Source organism: Cyprinus carpio, chromosome A20 (assembly GCF_018340385.1).
Source record: "Cyprinus carpio isolate SPL01 chromosome A20, ASM1834038v1, whole genome shotgun sequence".
Taxonomy (NCBI): domain Eukaryota; kingdom Metazoa; phylum Chordata; class Actinopteri; order Cypriniformes; family Cyprinidae; genus Cyprinus; species Cyprinus carpio.
This window is the reverse complement of record NC_056591.1, coordinates 9640317-9663368: the sequence shown is the minus strand read 5'-3', so window position 1 is coordinate 9663368 and position 23052 is coordinate 9640317. Positions and strand designations below refer to the sequence as shown.

Below are 23052 nucleotides of genomic sequence, written 5' to 3'. Positions count from 1 at the left end.
ATTATGTCCATGTTTCCAATCATCAATTTAAATATGAAATTGGTAACTTGTTGCTAAATAATTTTAGTCAAGCAGGTAAACTTAATTTTCAGCAGTAGTCACATTTCTTTTTAGCCGTTTACTAGCAATTACATAAAACAAAACAGAGTTTAGTGGATTCAAAATTTACATTTGAGGTATAACTGTGTCTAATAGCCTGTGTTACAGAACAAAAACACATCTTCCCCTAAGCAGTCTATTATGGTTCCTAAATGTGGTTATAAAATAACGTTCCCAGAACATTCTATGAACCAAAATGTATAGTCTTCCATTAATTTTAACCATAGACTTTATTTTACTTATTATCAGTAACCACTATGATAAAACCCTCTTCTAAATCCGGGAAAAAACATTCTATAAATATTACATTATATAATTGTATTAATCTTTTAAACTGTAGTATAGAAATAATATTTTTAAACTGAAATGCATGCCTTTAACTGTACTATCACTAGTAGCCTCATTTCTCTACTAGCCTACTGTATGATAATCAACACATCTTACTGAGTCAATGGTGTGACGGTGTTTCTTTTTTGTGATTGGCTGAACAGACACGCAACCATTGGCGTCATCTGATTATTGGATTATTGTGGATTTGACGCGCTACTGGCCAATCATAGCAAGCTGGGGGCGGTGCTTAGACCACCTGGGCAAGTTCCTAAACAGCGTGCAAAATAACAATAAAATAGATGACAAATAGTGCGCCTGCAAGTGGAAACTACTTGCAGTGTTGAGTACTCGAGACTCGGACTCGGTATTGAACTCGGTCTCGAGACCGTATTTCAATGGTCTTGTCATGGACTTGTGTGCATATTGACTCGGACTCGGAATCGGATTTATTCCCGAGTCCCAATCAAAATATTTCACGATTGTTACTGTATGTTAATATTTCTTTAAATTTATGTATGATTGATGTATGATTGACACGTACAATGATTGGTGATTTTCTTGTGACGTTAGAGGCAGCAGGACTCAGGTCAGGATGTCACATGAACTTAACACATGAAACTTTTAAAAATGTCTGTTACATCATCTATTATTCAGTTTGCATATAAGAGCCACGAAGAGTTCGTATGCAGTAAGACTCTAAAAAAGAAACATTCTGCGATATGTAAATTCCGCGGTACATCAATTACCGAAGCAAAGGGGACAACTTCCAATTTTCATCGACATGTGGAGCGAAAGCACAAAAAAGGTAAGACTATGAACTCATAATTTCTTGTATATGCATAAATTTTAAGCATCAGGTAATGGCCGCGGCGTAGTCTTGCAGTGAAACTTTTGTCAGTCCCCGCTTCCTCTGCACCAGTAGAGAGAATTATTATTCAGGGTGGATTGATCAGGTAGCAGGATGGTCTCCTCACTTATTTTTTTTTTCAAAAGTAATTATGCCCATCTGTAATCTTCACAACATCTTAAAGTGCACATAATCCAAGACATTGTAAGGATATTAGCAGTAATTAGTTAAGATTCAAGATTAAAAGTTATGTAAAAGTTGTTACAGTTGAACATATACAGGTATTGTGGTACAGTAATGTTACTTGTACTAGAAGTGTTATGTGGACTTACAGTATAGAGTGATACACTAATGTTATGTGTACTAGAAATGTTATGGGGACACATAGTGGTACAACAATGTTTTGTAGACAAGAGCACAAGCTTAAAGTATAAAAGTTATGTAAAAGTTGTTACAGTTGAACATATACAGGTATAGTGGTACAGTAATGTTCTGTTTACTAGAAATGTTATGTGGATGTGTATAGTGGTACAACGGTGTTATGTGAACACGAGCACTTAATACTGACAAGTAACAATTCATAATTGTAATAAAATTACATTTACACCACCTACTATAGTAGTAACATATATACTAGTAACATATACTAGTAACATATATGTTGTCTTTTTACCCTTAACCGATAATATTTTTTAAACCTATATCAAGTAAATAAAATACAGTGTACATGCCGTTTTATATTTGATATACTATTTGAGTATGGTGCCAATTTTATTGTTTCCACCAAACATTTTACATACTCTTGAAGATTTCTTTAGGTCTTGTCTCAGACCCAATCTGTCTGTTCTCGGTCTTGACTTGGACTCGAATGAGCTGGTTTCGACTGCAACACTGACTACGCGCACAAAGGAATACGAGAAATCGCATTAAATAACAATTTATTAGGCAGTGCTAATGCATGTGGATTTATGTTCGTCCGCTGTGAATACACATAAAAGCATTTGTTAAATCAAAAGCCAGCAACAAGCCCCATGCCTTTTTAAATTGCATTAATTGTAATTAGGCGATTCGTGATTTAAAAAAAAAAGCTGTCGGAATGGATCCGTTGTTATATTTGGGTGCGTTAGAGGTTTTGTTTTTGGTATGGATTAAAGGGAAGGGCTTGGAGTACGTGATAATGCACCAGAGATGGATCTTCGTTTGCATTTTTCTGCTCCCCTCATCAGTCATCTCTGATGTGCGCGCGTGGATCATCTTCAAGATGTGCTCAGCGACCAGCGAGTCAGAGATATTCAGAACTGCGAAACTTCGAGTCGAATGCTTTCATATGTTGCCCATTATAATTTCATTTATAATTTAATATTTCATATACTTAAGTAATGCACTGATGATAATGCGTTATGCATACAAATGAGAATTGCATATAATATTAATGAATATGCATTAAATAACATGAAATGTGCAAACGGCTTGATCTATGAAGGGAGGCATTGCTTCTTCAAAGAAAGTCTGATCAAAAATAATTAATGGTACAATAAAAAGTAGCGGGCAGGCACTCTGCAAGTTGTTAGGGGTGAAAGTACGGGCGCGGCGAAAAGTTACTGACACGCCCCCTAGCTACTATTCGACACAACATGACAGGTGCACCAATGTAGTTTTCGGTAATTTTTTTTTTTTTTTTTTTTTTTTTGCTGAATCAATGTAAACAATAATGAACGTATGAGCTTGATGAGACTTCGATGCAATCTGGTTTGAATAAAAAATTGCAGGTGCATGAATGGAAAAAAGAGGCAGGGAAGAAACGTGTGCACGGGTCGTCCTGGATGGCTGACTGTATCTCTCAGGGTGGGAAATTTAAGGAAGACGAACAAGAACATCATGATCAACATGATGGACATTCTGGAGGTGGACACAACATGGCAGGTGGCTGATGCCAGTTATTATTTTTTTTGACAGTAAAATGGTTTAAATCTCATCTTCTCATTTAAAGTTTAGTGAATAGTTCACCCAAAAATGAACATTTGCTGAAAATTTACTCACTTCTCTTTCACAGTTAAATGAATATTTTGTCGGGTTTTGAACATTTGGTGAAACAATGGATCCTCTGTAGTGAATGGGTGCCGTCAGAATGAGAGTCCAAACAGCTGATAAAAACATCACAATAATCCACAAATAACCCACACAACTCTTGTCCATCAATTAAACAATTAATGTCTCGTGAAGTGAAAAGCTGCATGTTTGTAATAAAGAAATCCATCATTAAGTCCTTTTAACATCAAACTGTTTAAAATCCATAATAACGGTTCCTTTACTGAATTCTTTGTTGTCCTTAAAATGCACTGATTTATTTGTTTAGAACCATTTTGGACTGTTTTAATTTGTAAACTGTGCTTGATCTGTGCACGTTTCTTTCCTGGTTATGATGAAGGTTTGGAAATGGTTTGACGTTAAAAACGTCTAAATGATAAATGTGTTTTGTACAAATACGCAGCTTTATGCTTATGCTTGATGGACTGGAGTTGTCTGGGTTATTTGTGGATTATTGTGATGTTTTTATCAGCTGTTTGGACTCTCATTCTGACGGCACCCATTCACTGCAGATGATCCACTGGTGAACAAGTGATGTAATGCTAAATTTCTCCAAATCTACATCTTGGATGGCCTGAAAGGGTGTGTAAATTAAATTTTTGGGTGAACTATTTGGAAAGAAAAAACATATGTAGATAATAATTTGTCACATGTGATTATTTGCATTAATAAAATTTAAAGTGAGGAAATATACTTTTTTTTTTTTTTAATAAACAACAGATCAAACATTTTCCAGGTGGTGCGTGTGGAACCCTTAGCTAACATGGGTCAGGTGACCGCTCTGCTCAACTCTATTGGCTGGACCCTGCCTGTGTTGCCTGAACTCGATGACCTCACAGTTGGTAGGTTTTATGAGAGACACAAATAAACAAATGTTTAATTATTCCTGTATAATTCACATGATGCTTTTTTTTTTTTTTTAATAATCCAAAACGACTTTGCATTTGAGGATGTGGCTCTGTAGTACATTTTCTGTAAATCTGAATATTTAAATATTATTTCAATTATTGTAAATTTGCTGGAAAAAGTATGTGAAACTTTGGACATACTATGAATTTCTGCATAAATTCAATAACACAGACACACAAAGAGTTCACACATATATATATATATATATATTTTTTCCTGCTGCTGTGTGTTAAGCTCAGTTATGCTTATTTGTTACCAAAAGTCTCAGATTACAGCAAACTCTTATTTATGTGACATCTAGATGCATTTGAACATTTTCTATTCAGCACACAGTAACACTTCTCTCCATTTAGATGAAGATTGTAAGTCATCTCGGACCTGTATAATCTCCCCCTTTCTTTCCACATGTTCCACAAGGGATTTGTTTAATGTCTCTGAGCACTTGCAGATATTTGCTTTCTTTAAATGGAGCATAACGTTCTCTCCTGATCAATATTATATGCCGTGTGTGGTGCATCAGAGGCTGCTTATAATTAGGTTACGGATGAGCATAGTCCCTGTTTCAATGAGGCAGATTAGATTAGGGCGGATACGGGTCCTATTGCTGAAAGTGTTTATAGATCCTAGAAAAGAGCGCTCATTGGCGGAGAAATGTTTTACACAGACTCTCTGTCAAATTCATTTGTAATTCTTTAGAGACACAGTATTGAGTAATAAGACATGGGAAAGGTGTGTTGTGTTTGTAAAGTGTTGAATGATATGAGATGTTTCTGGCCACATGTATTGATTCCTATTTCTTCGATACTGTAAGCACCGTATGAAAGCGATTGTTTTATACAGTACCATTTCTAAAAGCAGTTTAGAGTCCTATATATATAATCAAAGGTTAGTTATTTGGACTTTTGACTCTTCCTTTTTATTTCTCAGTTGGCACTTTTCTCGAATAGTGTTGACTTTTAATAGAGTGTTCTATTACGCTTTTTTTTTTTTTAAGCTTGAGAAGCACAGTGTTTGTAGGGAGAACTATTAAATATATTTTTAAACATAGATATTTAACATTTGGTGTTAAAAATGCTACTTACAGCTTTACTAATGATACATAATAAAGTGTATAGATTTATAGTAATGTTCATATATTTATGGTAATTTTTAAATTTTGTTACAAATAGGTGTCTGGGCCACATGTACATGACGTGATATTTTATAATGAAGAAAATGAAATGTCATTTTAAGTGCACTATAAGATATTTAACTTTTATTATGAAGTAAATGTTTTGTAATTTTTATTGAGTTATATTTTATTTTTGTTCCAGTCTTTGTTTTTGTAAAAATTGTGTTGACTGCATTTATCACTTGTTACTGTACGTGCATTTTTGTCACTTTTGAGGTTTATTTAATATTTATTGATAGAAACATAAATCATGAGCCAAGATGAAAGGAAAGAATATATAGTTCAGGTTCAATATACTGTACAGTTTCATTCAAAAGGTCAATAAGATTGCTATTTTATTATTTTAATTTTTTTAATTAATACTGCGACAGTAAAGACTTTACTTTGTTGCAAAAAATTCTGTTTCAAACGAATGCTGTTCTGTAAAACTTTCTATGGCACAGCTGTTTTCAGCATTGATAATAATAAATGTTTCTAGAGCAGCGAATCGGCATATTAGAATGATTTCTGAAGGTTCATGTGACACTGAAGACTGGAGAATGATGCTGACAAATTCAGCTTCGCCATCACAGAAATGAATCACATTTCAAATGTATTAAAATAGAAAACAGTTCATTTAAATTGAAATAATATTTCAAAATATCAGTTTTTACTGTATTTTTTTTTTCTTTAAATAAATGCAGCCTTGTTGAATCTTTCAAAAACATAAAAAAAAAACCTTTGTACAGATCTTTGAACATAGTGTAATATTACATTTTAATGTATATTGATGTATATTATTAATGCATTTTTGGCCATTCATTGTGATAGAGGTCTTCCCCATCAAGAAACTCTCTCATGGTTGTCTCATGTTCTGTTCAGGTGGGCTGGTAATGGGAACAGGCATTGAGTCTTCATCTCACATCTATGGCCTGTTTCAGCACATTTGTGCGGCATTTGAGCTGGTGTTGGCTGATGGCAGTCTGGACCGCTGCACTGAGGTGAGTTCATTGTTACAGATGATATAAAATACACACACACACATTCTGTCTCATGTTGACTGACAGACATATGCACATAGACAAGTTGGTGAGTTTTTTGTAACAAAATTCTTGCTCACAGAAAGAAAACTCTGACTTGTTCTATGCCGTTCTCTGGTCCTGCGGTACTCTGGGGTTCCTGGTTGCGGCAGATATCCGGATAATCCCAGCTCAAAAATGGGTGAAGCTTTGCTACGAGCCTGTGTGTGGCCTGGATGCTATCTGCGAGAAGTTTGCTGAGGAATCAGCCAATAAGGAGAACCAGTTTGTGGAAGGACTGCAGTACTCTCAGGACGAGGCTGTGATTATGACAGGCACCATGACAGATCATGCAGAGACTGACAAGGTGATAATTAATGTTCTGTAATGCCAATCTGATTGCTTTTACTTAGTACTTTTTCTATGGCCCACTTGCTAGTTCTCTAAATATCGGCATCGGCCATTGAAGAGTCCAGATTTGGTGATGGTTATTGTTCTTGTTTTTTTTTCTGTTTTTTGTTTTTTAATTGAAGAGTACTGATTTTATAGTGTATTTTTTGAATGTTTGTTTTTTTTTAATGTGGAGGGTTTCCTGAAGCAGAACCGAGTTGCATTGGAGTACATTCCTCTCCGGCACTATTACCACAGACACACCCGCAGCATCTTCTGGGAATTACAAGTATTGCTCTGGAACATTATCTTCTACTTCCTTTTACCAACAAAATAATAAATAACAGAAATGGGTTATTAAATCATTTAAACTCTGACAAACACACAAAAAAAGATATAAATAGCTAAATATATTAGTAGTGCCCACATAAATTGCCGTTACTTTTCTGAGCCACTATGCAGCAAATTTTTACCATCATTTAAAATCTAGCAAACTTCTTTAAATGTTTTGCTTGAAAATATATACTTTATTTCTTTCAGATAAATGCCACTTGGTTTGATATTGTTTTATGTAACGCAATGACATTTTTTCATTTTTAAGTAAAGCTCAAATGACTAAATACTTTTTGGGACCGCTCTTTATGTACATGTGTACATACATACAGTATATTATAATTGTTGCATTCATTATTCTAAATGTATAGAATTTTAAACATTTCTTTTTATTATTGCTTTATTCATTTTATTTTTCAGGTCTCAACGAGTATCCTATAATACAGTCGTGGCCAAAAGTTTTGAGAATTACATAAATATTAGTTTTCAAAAAGTTTGCTGCTGAACTGCTTTTAGATCTTTGTTTCAGTTGTTTCTGTGATGTACTGAAATATAATTACAAGCACTTCATACGTTTCAAAGGCTTTTATCGACAATTACATGACATTTATGCAAAGAGTCAGTATTTGCAGTGTTGGCCCTTTTTCAGGACCTCTGCAATTCGACTGGGCATGCTCTCAATCAACTTCTGGGCCAAATCCTGACTGATAGCAACCCATTCTTTCATAATAACTTCTTGGAGTTTTGTCAGAATTAGTGGGTTTTTGTTTGTCCACCCGCCTCTTGAGGATTGAACACACGTTCTCAATGGGATTAAGATCTGGGGAGTTTCCAGGCCATGGACCCAAAATTTCAACATTCTGGTCCCCGAGCCACTTAGTTATCACTTTTGACTTATGGCACGGTGCTCCATCGTGCTGGAAAATGCATTCTTCTTCACCAAACTGTTGTTGGGTTGTTGGAAGAAGTTGCTGTTGGAGGGTGTTTTGGTACCATTCTTTATTCATGGCTGTGTTTTTGGGCAGAATTGTGAGTGAGCCCACTCCCTTGGATGAGAAGCATCCCCACACATGAATGGTGTCAGGATGCTTTACTGTTGGCATGACACAGGACTGATGGTAGCGCTCACCTTTTCTTCTCCAGATACACAAGAATTGAACCTCTTTCCTTGAAGTTCTTGATGACCCTATAAATTGTTGATTTAGGTGCAATCTTAGTAGCCACAATATCCTTGCCTGTGAAGCCATTTTTATGCAACGCAATGATGGCTGCACGTGTTTCTTTGCAGGTCACCATGGTTAACAATGGAAGAACAATGATTTCAAGCATCACCCTCCTTTTAACATGTCAAGTTGGCCATGACTGTACATCCATTTTATTTATTTTAGTCCAATGTAATGTGAGGAGTTTAGTATATGCAAGTATGATTTAGCAGACTTTCTCCATAGTTATGCTAAGATAATATGTGACCCTGGACCACAAAATCATAAGGGTCAATTTTTTCGAAACTGAGATTTATACATCATCTGTAAGCTAAATAAATAAAAGCTAATAAATAAAGCTGTCCAATGATACATGGTTTGTTAGGATCGGACAATATATGGCCGAGATACAATTATTTGGAAATCTAGAATCTGACGGTGCAAAAACATCTAAATATTGAGAAAAATCACCTTTAAAGTTGTCCAAATAGAGTTCTTAGCAATGCATATTACTAATCAAAAAGTTTTAATATATTTACAGTAGGAAATTTACAAAATATCTTCATGGAACATGATCTTTATTTAATAGCCTAATGATTTTTGGTATAAAAGAAAAATAAATCATTTTGAGCCATACAATGTATTTTTGGCTATTGCTACAAATATACCCCAGCGACTTCAGACTGGTTTTGTGCTCCAGGGTCACATATTTGCTGTTGATTTGGTTATGTTTTATGGTTTTATGTCTGGTTTTTTTATCTTTTGTATAATTTTAATTTTTATTGTTGATGTTTTTTGCAAGTTTTAAAAAGTCTCAAAGTTTATCAAGAGTTTGAGACACTTAGTCAGACATGCACTTCCTCCTCTATGATTCCATTAGCTATAGCATTTTTCAGATGTCCCATAATGCGTATTCTTCACCATTTTAATCAAGCCATCGCTCTCTCTCTCTCTCTCCCTCCTTCTTTTTCACTCTCAAACATACTCACACAGTTTCAATGCATTATTATATCCACCAAAGCTGTCCATTAGCTACAGGACGTGAGTGTTGTCTGTTGATTGGCAGCACTAGTCTAACATTACTCAATAAATTATGCAGCCAAAGCTGAAATGGGCAAGGTCAGGAGTGTCTTGACTTTCAGACATGACTTTTCTGATTATGATGAATAGTGTACGTATAATTACATATACATTTACTAACAGTGCTTTCTGTAATAACTGAACATATTGATTGGTCATTTCTTGTCTGTCGTCTTATTCTATATCTTGTTCTCGTTTACTATTTCATCTGTTATGGATATACAGTAAACCCTTTTCCATCTTATTCCCATCCACCATTCCTTGTTGTCTGTTTCTCAGGACATCATTCCGTTTGGGAATAACCCGTTGTTCAGGTATGTGTTTGGCTGGATGGTTCCTCCTCAGATCTCCCTGCTGAAGCTCACTCAGGGAGAGACCATCCGCAAGCTGTACGAGCAGCACCATGTGGTGCAGGACATGCTGGTCCCCATGAAACGCATCAAGACCTCCCTCCTACGCTTCAATGAGGACATATATGTGAGACATTCAAACACGCACACAAATATACACACATTAGGTGAGAACTGATCACTGATATTATACATTTATACTGTTTTAAATACATTTTTTATTTCAAAAATAAATCATACATTTATTAATTATTAATACTTTTGAAATTATTATTTTCAAAACATACTAAAGCTTCAGTAAGGAAATGTATATTAATTTCAAGTGAAAGCAGGCATTAAAATATATTTTACTGTAGAACAAAATGTGGCAGTCTGTTCCAGTAATGTTCACAGACCTTACACAGATTAAACTCAAAAATCGAAAGCTGCTATTCTAAAAACCCATTAGAAATTCTTGAGGGAACGCATGACTTAAAAAGCTAATTCTTTTCCAGGCTTTAAGACTACAGGCTGAATAGCTCTATAGCCAAATCAGAAGAATGTGCACAATGTAAAAAGTGCCAATATTTTACATATATATACATATATATATATAATATATATATATATATGTATGTGTATGTTTTTGTGTGTGTATATATTTTTACATATTTTTTTTTGTTGTGTTTGTGTTTGTGTTTTATATTTTAGTTGGTATTAATTTTTTATATTATTGATTTCTATTTTAAATAAATGCTGTTTTTTTTTTTTTTTACTTTCTATTCATCAAAGAATCCCCTAAAAATGTATCATGGTTTCCGCAAAAAATGTTAAGTAGCACAACTTTCCTCAAGTTTGATAACATTAAGAAATGTTTCTTGAGCAGCAAATCAGCCGAACACTTTAAAAACGTACCAGCCCTAAATTTTGAACGATAGTATATGATAAAAGCTTGAAATTGATTGGATGTGCTACAGTTAGTGCATTGATTTGTTGATGGTTATATGTTTGTTGTAGGTGTATCCTCTGTGGCTTTGTCCCTTCATGCTCCCCAACCAGCCAGGAATGGTGCATCCTAAAGGAGATGAAGATGAACTGTATGTTGATATCGGAGCGTATGGGGAGCTCAAAGTCAAACATTTTGATGCCAGATCATCCACACGGCAGCTAGAGAATTTTGTCAGAGATGTTAATGGGTCTGTTATCACTTTTCACCTTTTTTCCATTGTTTGACAGAACTGTGTTAATTAAAATTACGCCAAAGTTCAACAACCAGTTTATAGAATTCAGAAAAATTGTCTGGTCTTTAAAATGTAATTGTTGAAATAATTATGTAGGGTATTGTATAACACAAGTCCTTCCTTCCATTTCTAGATTCCAGATGCTGTATGCTGATTTATACATGGAACGACAGGAATTCTGGGAGATGTTTGATGGCACATTGTATCATAAACTGAGAAAGCAACTCAACTGTGAAGATGCATTTCCTGAAGTCTATGACAAAATCTGCAAGTCAGCAACACACTGAACCTGAAAGGTGTGACCAGTAGAACAGCTGAAAAAACTGTACAACCCTTTTAAGTAAATTAGCATATTGGGGCAGATGCACTTAAAGGACAAATACTTTTATTTTACGAAGGAGCACCAGCTAAATTTTCAACCCTCTTGTCATATGTTTATGTTCAAGCCAAAAAAGGAAAGGCCCTTATTATTCCTAAAGTTTAACATGTGATTAGATTCATTAAACCATATACTGTATACTGCTTAACAGACAGTTTATGTGCATTAAGATGTGAATAAATATAAACTATAAATGAAACTATTTCAGAGTATGTTGACCAATGATCTGTTAATCATTATTTATATATAAATATAAAGGAAGATATTCTCTGTTTTCCTACATTGTGAATGTTGTCTAGCTCAACACTAAATGTCTTAATATCAAGTGATTTATTTTGGATGTGTATGCAAAGGGATCTTTTATACTAAAATCATTAGATCACTTCTTTATATAAGCCTGGCAAAAATTGTAAATGTATTTAGTATTTTTTTATGACCCATAACATACCCCTTTTAATAATAAAGCACTTATATTTGTTGTAATTATGGATTTACTTTTGTCATTAGTACAGTTATTGTTTTTTACATGTAGATTAGGCTATTTTAAGTCTATAAACAAAACAATAACAATATTCATATTTGTGGCCTTCTGAACTTGTTTTTGCTTTTTTTATACTGTGTTCATTCACAATATATTTCTGTATTTGTATTTTCAGTGTACTGGAACTATTGATATCATATAGTTAGCAGTTTCTAGATACCCATTAAAATGAATAATTGAACTCGTCTACAGACTGCTGTGCTGTCAATAACAGTGAATTTGGCTTTGATCATAATAACAATCTTCAATGAATCTCTAATAATGGAGCTTTTGGAGAGTCTTCCTGCTTTTTATGGTGGTGCTTAATGTGTTTTGGTTGGGTTGGAGTGGATTTATGGCTGAGGAACATATGCAATAGAAAACAATCATCCATCTGCTCCAGTTGAACATTAACGCATCGCAGTCTCTCCCTGTAACGTGATGCCGGCACATTATGATAATACCTTGTTCAGCAGTCATTTCCACGTCATATTAATTGACATCCTTGCTTCAAGAGAACATTTTTCTCTCTTTTTGGCAACATTATCAATATCCCCTAAAAAGTTAACCATACAAATCTTAACTAATACCTACTATCAATCATCAAAATGTACACAAATAATTGAAAACTCTTAAGGATTCATATATATATATTCTGTAAGTTGGGTTAAATAGGTTTTGTAAACATTACTTTACAGACTATTGAGACTCAATAGACCTTTGGCCATGTCTCACTTTAGTGACTGAATTATACCTTCAATTATACCTGTGAAATTGTCAGGTTTCTTCTACATAAAATCTAATTATTTTATAGGAACATGAACCAACTTTAGTTTTCTGATTGAGAAAACAACAACAACAAAAGCTATTATATAGATAGATACAGTCCCAAAAAGTACTTTGACTCTTAAGCTGCAAATTAAATATGTAAATGTGATGCAAATTAAAGTTTTAAAGGCATGTTTGTTGCCCTTCCAGAGGCATTTCTTTTATAAAAATTTATCACGAGCAAATTATTTCACAAAATGGAATTTGTTACTCTTGGTTACTGTGCTGAAGGTTCCTTCAGTTTGAAGGGCTAGAGATATGTGTTTTGGGCTGAGTGTGTTCAGTCACTGTTGATATCAGGGAAATACTGAGTGTCTGAATGCAGAGATGGACATTTTCCCTTTGACTTCATACAAATCTGTGATATCTAAACTTGTTGGAATTCAGTTATTGCAGCATCTGCATCATACTAGCTTTGCCGAAGGTATCTTTTCTAGACGCATTTACAAACCCACTCACAGATGTTTGAATGAATTTCCTAGTGTTTTTAGGAATCAAGGATATTGTTCTCCTTTGGTTGCACATAGTAATTGCTGTAATCTTATGCCCTGAACAATTGTTCATCAAAGCAGTGAGACAACAGTGAAGTGCTCAAGAGAATTACCCTGTCCTTTGCTTATTCACACTCATTAAATACAAACCAATGAAATGTTGAGCACTAATTAATCCACCAGTTTGAACATGTCACATAAAGCCACAGTGAGAGGGAATGTTGTGATTATTTACAGTCAGAACAGCTATAATTAAGGACTTTATCAGTTACCTGGTCCTTGTTGTGGCAAGCAACTGCTGACACATCAAATTTGTAAAAAAAATTATTTAAATATTTGTCAAAAAATAATCAAGTGGTTTACTTATTGTATAACTACTCCTACTACTATTATAATTATTAATGATAATAATAAAATAATATACTTCGAAAGAAATCCCAAACCTTACATTGAAAGGTTTATTTTTTTTAAATAAGTGTCTTATGCTCATCAAGGCTGCATTTATTTGATCAAAAATACAGTAAAAACAGTAATGTTGTAATGTGTGTGTGTGTTTGTATACATATATATATATATATTTCATTTATATATAAGTCGTTACGATTAGCCGGTACGATTCGGACTTACACATTTTTAGATTTTTTAACAAAATGTATTACTTTTCTGAACACACCACAACATTAATGACATATTTAATTTCCAGAAAAACATATTTTTCCACCTCAGGCATCAAATCCCTATTATTATTGGTAATTATTTTAAGATATGGGCACTATTAGTCTTCAACCCCGTTATGGACACTGAATATTTGAGAATATGTTTATAAAATGTATTTGTAATGAAATCAACATTTTCCTATTAATCAGATGTCCCTCACACTAATTCAGTATTTGCAAATATAAAGTTACATACAGTCTCACACTTTTGCTGTACTAAAGCCTGAAGTGGGGACTTTTTGTGACAATCAGTATTCTTATGATTGCTCTGAACATTTCAGACTGAGTTCAACAAGCATTAAATTGCTTTTTCATAAACTTAAACTTAAAAACTTAAAAATAATAATAAAAATGTAGGTGTGACAGGGTTGAGACAAGGGTAACAGGGTTAAAGATGGTAACGGGGTTGAAGAGACAAATACATCTTAACATATAAATAGTTATTTTTTACTCAAATTCACTGTAAGATTTTCTATAAACACTGTATTTAATTATGTAACCAAGAAAAACAACAGATATACATTGCAATTGAACAGAGATTTATTAACCTGACCGCAGGAAAAACAACAATAACATAGTATACATTAAAGAATTATAAACTCACAGCACTTTACTTTTTACACATTTTGTTATGTTACAGCCTTATTCCAAAATCAATTAAATTCATTATTTTCCTAAAAATTCTACAAACAATACTCCATAATGACAATGTAAAAGAAGTTTTTTTTAAATCTTTGGAAATGTATTTAAAAAAAAAAAAAAGTATTCAGACTTTGCTCAATACTTTGTTTGAGCACCTTTGGCACCAATTACAGCCTCAAGTCTTTTTGAGTATGATGCCACAAGCTTGGCACACCTATTTTTTGGCCAGTTTTTCCCATTCTTCTTTGTAGGACGGGGATGGATGGGGAGCGTCGGTGGACAGCCATTTTCAGATCTCTCCAGAGAGGTTAGGGTTCAATTCTGGGCTCTTGGATGGGCCACTCAAGGACATTCACAGAGTTGTCCCATAGCCACTCCTTTGTTATCTTGGCTGTGTGCTTCGGGTCATTGTCCTGTTGGAAGGTGAACCTTCTGCCCAGTTTGAGGTTCTGAATGCTCTGGACTGGGTTTTCATTAAGACTATCTCCATATTTTGCTGTGTTAAGCATTCCTTCTACTCTGAGGAGTCCCTCAGTCCCTGCCGCTGAAAAACAGCCCCTCAGCATGAGGCTGCTACCAGCACACTTTACTGCTGGGATGCTACTCTGCAGGTGATGAGCAGCGCCTGGTTTCCTCCAATCATGATGCTTGGAATTGAGGTTCATCAGACCAGATAATCTTGTTTCTCCCAATCTGAGGGTTCTTTAAGTGCTTTTTTGCAAATTCCAAGTGTGTTTTCATGTCTTCACTGAGGAGAGGATTGAGTTTGGCCACACCACCATAAAGCCCAGATCAGTGGAGTGTTGCAGTGATGTTTGTCCTAGGTTTCTTCTATCTCCTCATATGATCATGGAACTAGAGTGACGGGGTTGTGATTTTTTGCTCAAAATGGCCACTGCTCTAAATGTAGTGAATAACAGGAGAGCACATGGCATGCATGATATTAAAATACCATGTATATAGTTGAAATAACAAAGATCATTTTCACAAGTAATAGATTTCTGTCTTTATTTGATGTAACAGAGATGAGTCGTTAAGATTGACAACCACAATATCACAATATTAATAAGTTATAGTTATAAAAGAAGGTGGCAACTTGCCTGTGTCTGCTCACAGTGTTGTTCAGAAGACTTAAATGATGTCACTTCCTGTTAATGAAGTCACATAAGGATCAGTTAATTATTTTTATGGGCGGAGAATGATTTGTTTAATGGGTTACTGACGTACGGAACTAAATAATATGATTTTAATAAAAAATCATGAATTTACTTAGGAAAAAAAAAAACATTACCAGCAAAAAAGCTAGTACACTTTCATAGAAGGCCATGAGGGACATGACAAAATAGGTGGTGTCAAATGAAAAAAACAAGATCATTTCTAATATAAAGATAAAATGTATGTCATGTTTTTAAACCTTATTAAAGGAGACATTTCAATTAATACAAAAAGCTTTTAAAAATAGATTTTGGTCACCCAATAGATAAAAGGTCAGAGGGACTCAAATCATACCGGTTTCTTGGAATGACTCGTGTATCTATGATTTTTTTTATCTAATAGTTAATCTATCTGTGTGTCTATCATTTTGTCTGTCTCTTGGTACTTTCTGTCTTTTTTTTTTCTTTATATTTATATTTATTTTTAATTTTTTTTGGCTAGTACTGTGTCTGTATATATATATATATATATGCATATATAAATCTATATATATATATATATATATATATATATAAAACAGATATATATATATATACATATAATTATTTTTATTATTTTTCACTGATTTTGCCCATTCACACCCATTATATACAGACATGGGAACGTTCTGTATTTAATGGGTGTGAATAAATATTGGGACAGGTGCAGTTAAGGTGTGGATTAGGGTTAGATTATATGCCTTGTTTTTATAACTAGCTGTATATAAAACAGTAAATGTCTTTTGTTCCCTATTTAGAAAATTAAACGTGTGTGTGTGTGCGTGCGTTTATAAATGTACAAGAAACACGTTTTCTTTCATCAATAATTGCCGTAATCAAGAAAACACGTCTACATAAAGCACACCCATCAGAATACAAAACCACGCCCAACAACAGCGACAACATCCGCAAACCACGCCCACGCTTCTTTGATCGCCGAGTACGCATAAACCCCGCCCACCGGTCTGACTGCCACCGGTTCCTACATTTATGGTGCTGCTACTGGCCGTGACGCGCAGCCGGCCACCGACGATTTACACAGCCACGGGTGATCGTCCGGTAAGTAGATCGACATCCTGGTGACAGCATGTAGCAGTAATGATATCCAGTCCTTCATAATCCAGGTGTAGCTTTCACTTGACGCAACAGAAATGACGTGCTACGTGTGTTTGTTTGTCTTGTACTTTGGTGCCATTTCAAACAGCAAAGGACTTTCCTCTTTTGGAGAGAGTCGCTGTGCTTAATCATAAGGTTTGGACGTTTGGACACCATGGCTGTGTCTCAACATCTAATGAGCCGCCTGTATAGACAGCACTATTGGCGGCATTATAGGCGCGTGCTTACGTAAAAGGAGCCAAAGATGCAGTATAGGTAGGCAGCGTAGTAGGTTTTGAGACACAGTCCACATTCTGGACTTAGCCTGTTTTCTCCCTCTACAGTCAGTGCACGACTACTGCATTCACGCTTACCATTCTTAAAGCGACAGTTTACCCAAAAATGAACAATTGTTATATATTTGCCCTTGTGTCCTGTATGGATTTCTTTCTTCTGTGGAACACAAAACATACTAGTTTAGATTGACAGCCTCCGTCATCTTTCACTTTATAGGCATGTTTTCCTTACAATGGAAGTGAATGGTGACTGGAGTCAGGGTTGCCAAGCCCCCTTTTTCCCGCGAGTTAAAGGTTTTACACATTGCATAAATTATAATTAATTTAAATGCTCGTATTGAAATATTTAACCCATGTTATTCTCTACCAATGATAAAACTGTGCCTGACGATGAGGCAGACTAGTTTTGATTGGTAACTGGGCTATGTTTTTTTTGCTCAAATCTGGCAACCATGACTGGGGTTGGGGGTAAACAATACTTTTTTTAAAACATTTGTTTTACCTTTTCATTTTCCATTTGTCTTGTTTGTTTGCTACCACCACACAATAGTTTGCAGTCCAAGCACCTGAGATGATTTATATTAGGTGGCAGATCTTATTTAAGAAGGTTTGTTCCATTATGGTATGCTCTGTTAGTCATGTGGGTGAAAGGTGATTGCCTCCACCTCTTTTGTTTATAACGCAGGGTGTGTTTTGTAGTGTGCATAACATCAAGTACATGTCTTAAGACTTGTGTAACATATTAAAACTGTTATGATCTCTGAGTCTCACATAAACCTTGTGTGATGTAAGAACAATAAGGCAGATGATTTTTGTGTCACACCTTTAAACAGCATAGTGACAGTGAGTGAGGGAGGTGAAAGACGATAGCGTGCCTGTCACAATGTCTACAGACAGAGAGCCTCCCGTCACTGCCAAACTCCTTCACCTCATGTTTCTCTCCACCTTCTGGGGAATGCAGATATGGGTCACCTTCATATCAGGTAGGTGTGATCACTGTTTTTCATTGCATTTCATTGATGTTAGATCATTAATAGAATTATTTTAGTGTAGGCTACTTAAAATCTAAGTATATTTAAGAAAGTTATAAAATAAAAACTGTATTGTAATATTAATAAAAGGCCACTTAAAGAGAGTACAATTTTACTTTAAAGTATAATATAAATCATTTTGCTTTATCTTTTGTCATGCTTTAAAGAAATACACTTTTTCTAGATGTGTTGACACTAAAGCACATGTAAAGTACTTCATTATAATTTTAACTGTATATTACATTTATCGTTCATATATGTTTATGTATGTGTGTATAATAAATGTACTAAATTGCTACTTGTTCAATTCAGTGGAGTTATTACAAATATATTTAAATGTGTTATACACATTTAAAGAGAAATTATATTTTAGTTTACCATAAATGCTTGTGCATGTATATTCGGCAGAACACTTTAAACATATATCAAAGACTATAAGTAATTACACATAAGTTGGTCAACAATGCACTCTAACACTTAGCCAATTGCATTTAAAATAAATTTTAACTATAATATATTTTTATGGGATTGTAAATTGCAAATAAGTGTCTGAAAACCTTAAATTGCAGATAAGTGTCTGAAAACCTTAAATTCAGTTTGCACTTAGGTATATTCTTTCAAGGTATATTATTTCCATAAGTACTATTTTTAAAAGTATGCTAAAGTGTACTTATTTTTTTACAAGGATAGTTTTATACTTGAAACTAGTATTCTGTTATAAACAAGGTTTATGATATTAGGTTAACTTAATTTAATATTTTTGTTCAGGCTTTGTAATGGACAGCCATCTAAACCGACACACGTTTGGCTTCATCCAGAGCCGGCTCTTCCCGTTTTACCTGCATATCGGCTCAGCCTGCGCTTTCCTCAACCTCACCATCTTTGCCATGTACCATCCTAGCAACATGCTGGATGACAAAGAGGCCTTCCAGGTATTCAGAACATAATGTTCCCACATATTGTGAAAAGATGTTATTTGAATAGTTCACCCAAAAAATCATGACCATCATGTCATTCCAAACCTTTAGAATTTCTATTCTTCTGTGGAACAAAAAAGGAGATATTTTGAAAAATTAGCTTGTCGTTCTTTAACATCCAATTTCAATAAATAGAGTCTGGAACATTTAAGTTTTAAAAAGAACACAAAGGCTCCAAATTTTTATTATTAACAGACAATTCCTTTAGCTTTACGTGAGCTAAAAACCAGTGTGACTGAATCTTTGAATCTTTGGATTGAACTTGAGAACTGGATCAGTCTGAATTATTAAAGGGGGCATAATACACACAGTTTCACCCAATCTCATGTTAATCTTGAGTACCTTTAGAGTAGTACTGCATACTTCATATCTCCAAAAAGTCTTTAGTTTTATCATATTTATAAAATAAAGATACAACTTATGATTCTCTCCGAGCTCTTGGAGGCGCGCCATGGGCGGAGCTAAAGAGTGACGAGCACTTGAGCGCCGAATGCCAACAAAACAGACATTTGATGCCGTTTCACTTACCGTCTGCAGATCTGAATCATGACCGGGATCTTTTATAGCTGGGACCGCTCCATCTTTCAGTATCAAACGATGTGCAAATCAAGCGTCGAACTGGGCCTTGTTTATAAAATGTTCATCAACAAACACACTTGTGAAACTCTGTTGCTGCCCCCGCTGGAACTTCATGGTGTGTCGGAATGTTTAAATGTATCTGGTTTTTTTATGAAGATGGGTTCTTTAGGAAGAAGTGCCCATATAAGGAGTTCCACCCTCGTCTACGTCATGAATAGCCACGATCGAAAAAAAAAAACTCTCAGAAACTTGTACGAACCCGAAAGTAAGATTTTTAGCACCAAAATACTCCGTCATATATTCAAATTTTTGATTATAGACATTATAGACATTTTTGAAATGTTATCCATGAATCCAACTCTTTAACAGTGTAAACAACTCTGAATGCATGAAACAGCATTGTACCACCCCCACCCCCTAACTATTAGGTGAACTGTTTCTCAAACAATGCTATTATGTTCTATAGTATATTGTGAACCAACCTTTTAACCTTTAAGGTAACAGGCTCCAACTTGATTCCACCAGCTTTCTGTTTTTTCCCCAGATCTTCATTTTTTTCGTCTGTGTGACTGTGGCGGCAGTAAATGCCCAGTGGTTTGGTCAGATGACCTCGGAAATCATGGCAGACATGCATCTGATTGAGCAGGCCTGTGGATTGGGTCAGGACATCGGACTCTCATCCAATCGGGAAGCATATGCCAAGCTCTGCGAGACAGATCCCAAGTATAAAAAGCTGAGTGGTCGGCTGTGGCTGTATCACCTGCTGTCCTCCCTCTGTAACCTCTGCTGTATCGTATGTAATGGATACAGCCTATATTACCTGGCAGAAAACCTCACCACACTCTGATGACCTTCCTGCAATGCAATGCAAAACCTTGGTTAACGTCTGTGTGACCCCGGCAGCAATGACCTGCTCTCAGATACTGGATTACCTCCTGACAAATCTGGTCATTATTGTTACAGATTGTCTCTTTTTAAATCTTTGTTGTGCTAGTTTTAGTTTAGATATGATATATAGAGTTATTATTTTATTTTTTTTGTAAATGTTACAGATAATGGCTGTGCATATTTAAATTATAAGATTTGCATGGTTGAGGAATGAGTATAAATGAACAAAAATGGGAAGTGGAAGGGACATTTTCAAAACTTTTCTTGACGTTCTAGAAATTATGTCACACATTTTCTATTTTCTACACGAAGGCAACCTCATTCGTCACAAATTAGTCAAATTATTTGATTTCTCTGTTTCAGTGGCCAGCCTGACTCTGTTCTCCTGGAATGGGTCTGAATGTATCAATATGTTCGCGCACAATCTCTCATTATAAGTACACCTTCACATTTTAACAGGGATGAATATGCAAATTATGCTCTCATCTGGCTGTAGATTTAGAGTTCGGTTGCTGTTTGTTGAAATAGAGGTTAAATTAAATGCACCAGTTGCACCACAGAATGTGATTGTGCATGTTATACATTTTTAATGACTCACAAACACATTCTTTTTTTAGTATTTAATCAGTGCACTGGATACAGCTGTGACTGTCCTCTCAGAGCTAATATAGTCTAATGTGTGCCAAATGTATTATAAATAAGAATATAAAATTATATATATTTTCATTAAGTATAAAATTAATATTAAATGTGTTTATATATAAATTATTTACACTACTGTTATTCATACTTTATATATTTCATTTTCAAAAATTTGTGGTCAGTAAGTTTTTTTTTTTTTTCTTTTTTTCTTCTTTAAGAAATTAGTTCTTTCATTCAGCAAGGACACAATTGATCAAAGTGACGTTTATAATGTTACAAAAGATTTCTGTTTGAAATAACTTTCTGTTCATCAAAGAATTCTGGAAGAATTCTGTCAGTTTCCACAAAAAATACTTTTTCAATAATACAGTTCCTTTCAACATGGATAAGATTTTTTTTTTTTAAAGCACCAAATCAGCATATTAGAATGATTTCTGTAGGATCATGTAAAAGAGAACACATTTATTTTAAATATATATTTTTTTAATTGCATTTTTAAATCAAATAAATGCAGCATTATTAAGCAAAAGATGTTTTAAAAAAACATTAAAAACCTTACCAACCCCAAACTTTTGCACATATAGTTATGTCAGCCTGGATTATGAATTATCTTCAACATTTTAAATTGTGGCATTATTTCATTCAAATATTCTGGTAAGACACATTTACAGATGTACTCTATCTGAATCCATCAAACTGACCTTTGTTGTGACAGATTCAACACAAACAAGTTTATGTCCTGTTTGACCGCTTTTGCAGATGTTAAGCAACAGCAAACCGGACTTCCTGGGTGTACATGACACACTGTGTGTTGCAGAGTCATGTCATTTATCTAATGTGTTAGTCATATAAAATTGTGTTTATTCAGATATAAAGCACCATTGATAATTTTGGAATGTAGCTTCTGTTTTCAGTCATCTTACACAATCTGCTGTCTGTCCATCATATTTTTGTATCTTCTTATCAGTTACAGTACAGTGCCTTGCATAGAGATATCTTTTAATTTTAATACTGTTATGACTGTGTCCAGTAAGATGCTGGTGAGGCTATGAGTTTGTCCCGGTAATTGAGGATTGACTATATTTTATCAATGCAAATGAAAAGGCAGCTACGGACCCTCTGTTAATGGTTATATTTACTTAACTTTAAATATCATCTAGTCAAACATATGGTCAGTAGAATGAAATGCATAGATTTTGCTTATTATTATTGTGCTGTGTTATTGAAGTTCCATGAATTTTTAGCTGAAATTTCATTCCTGTCTGCGTATGCAAATGAAGTAGTAGATTAAGAAAATTTAGCATTATCAGGTTTTCTGCCTGAATAAAAGGTCATTGCAATTTATACTGCATCTCTTTAAGTAAAGCTGATGTATGTCATTTTTTTTATATTAAACAGCACAGTGAAAGTTAATGTGAAAAGCAACCAGCCTGACACAGCAACATTGGTTCAACTATTGTGTGACTGACTCTTTTTGTCTGTTTGACCAGTAACAGATTAAGGGTGTTTGGGAAATCTGTTTGAAAACAGTTATTTTTGCAATTCCATTTGTGCAGAAATTACACATTCTTCATCAAGAATGAAGACTAATGTCTGAATTTGTGATGACTGTAGAGCTGTGCAGTTCTGTTATGCAATGTATGGAAATGGGTTGAATGATTTTTTTTTTATCAAATAAATTTGTAAAATTGATTAAGATTCTTCAGTTTTTTTGTTCATTAACAGGTTTGTACTGTAAATGTTAAATGTCAAGGAGAC

General features: G+C 34.5%; 1 protein-coding gene and 1 pseudogene across 1 annotated transcript; both read left to right on the top strand.

Moving 5' to 3' along the window:
* Positions 1-1425: 1425 nt before the first annotated feature.
* LOC109050207 lies at positions 1426-12467 on the top strand (annotated as a pseudogene).
* Positions 12468-16707: 4240 nt separating this feature from the next.
* Positions 16708-22986, top strand: si:ch211-121a2.4 (transmembrane protein 205). The gene is made up of 4 exons (XM_019123230.2): positions 16708-16845; positions 18011-18160; positions 18977-19140; positions 20309-22986. Exons 2-4 carry the CDS (start codon positions 18061-18063, stop codon positions 20609-20611), a joined length of 567 nt encoding a protein of 188 aa, XP_018978775.1. The 5' UTR covers positions 16708-16845; positions 18011-18060; the 3' UTR covers positions 20612-22986.
* The last annotated feature ends 66 nt before the right edge of the window (positions 22987-23052 follow it).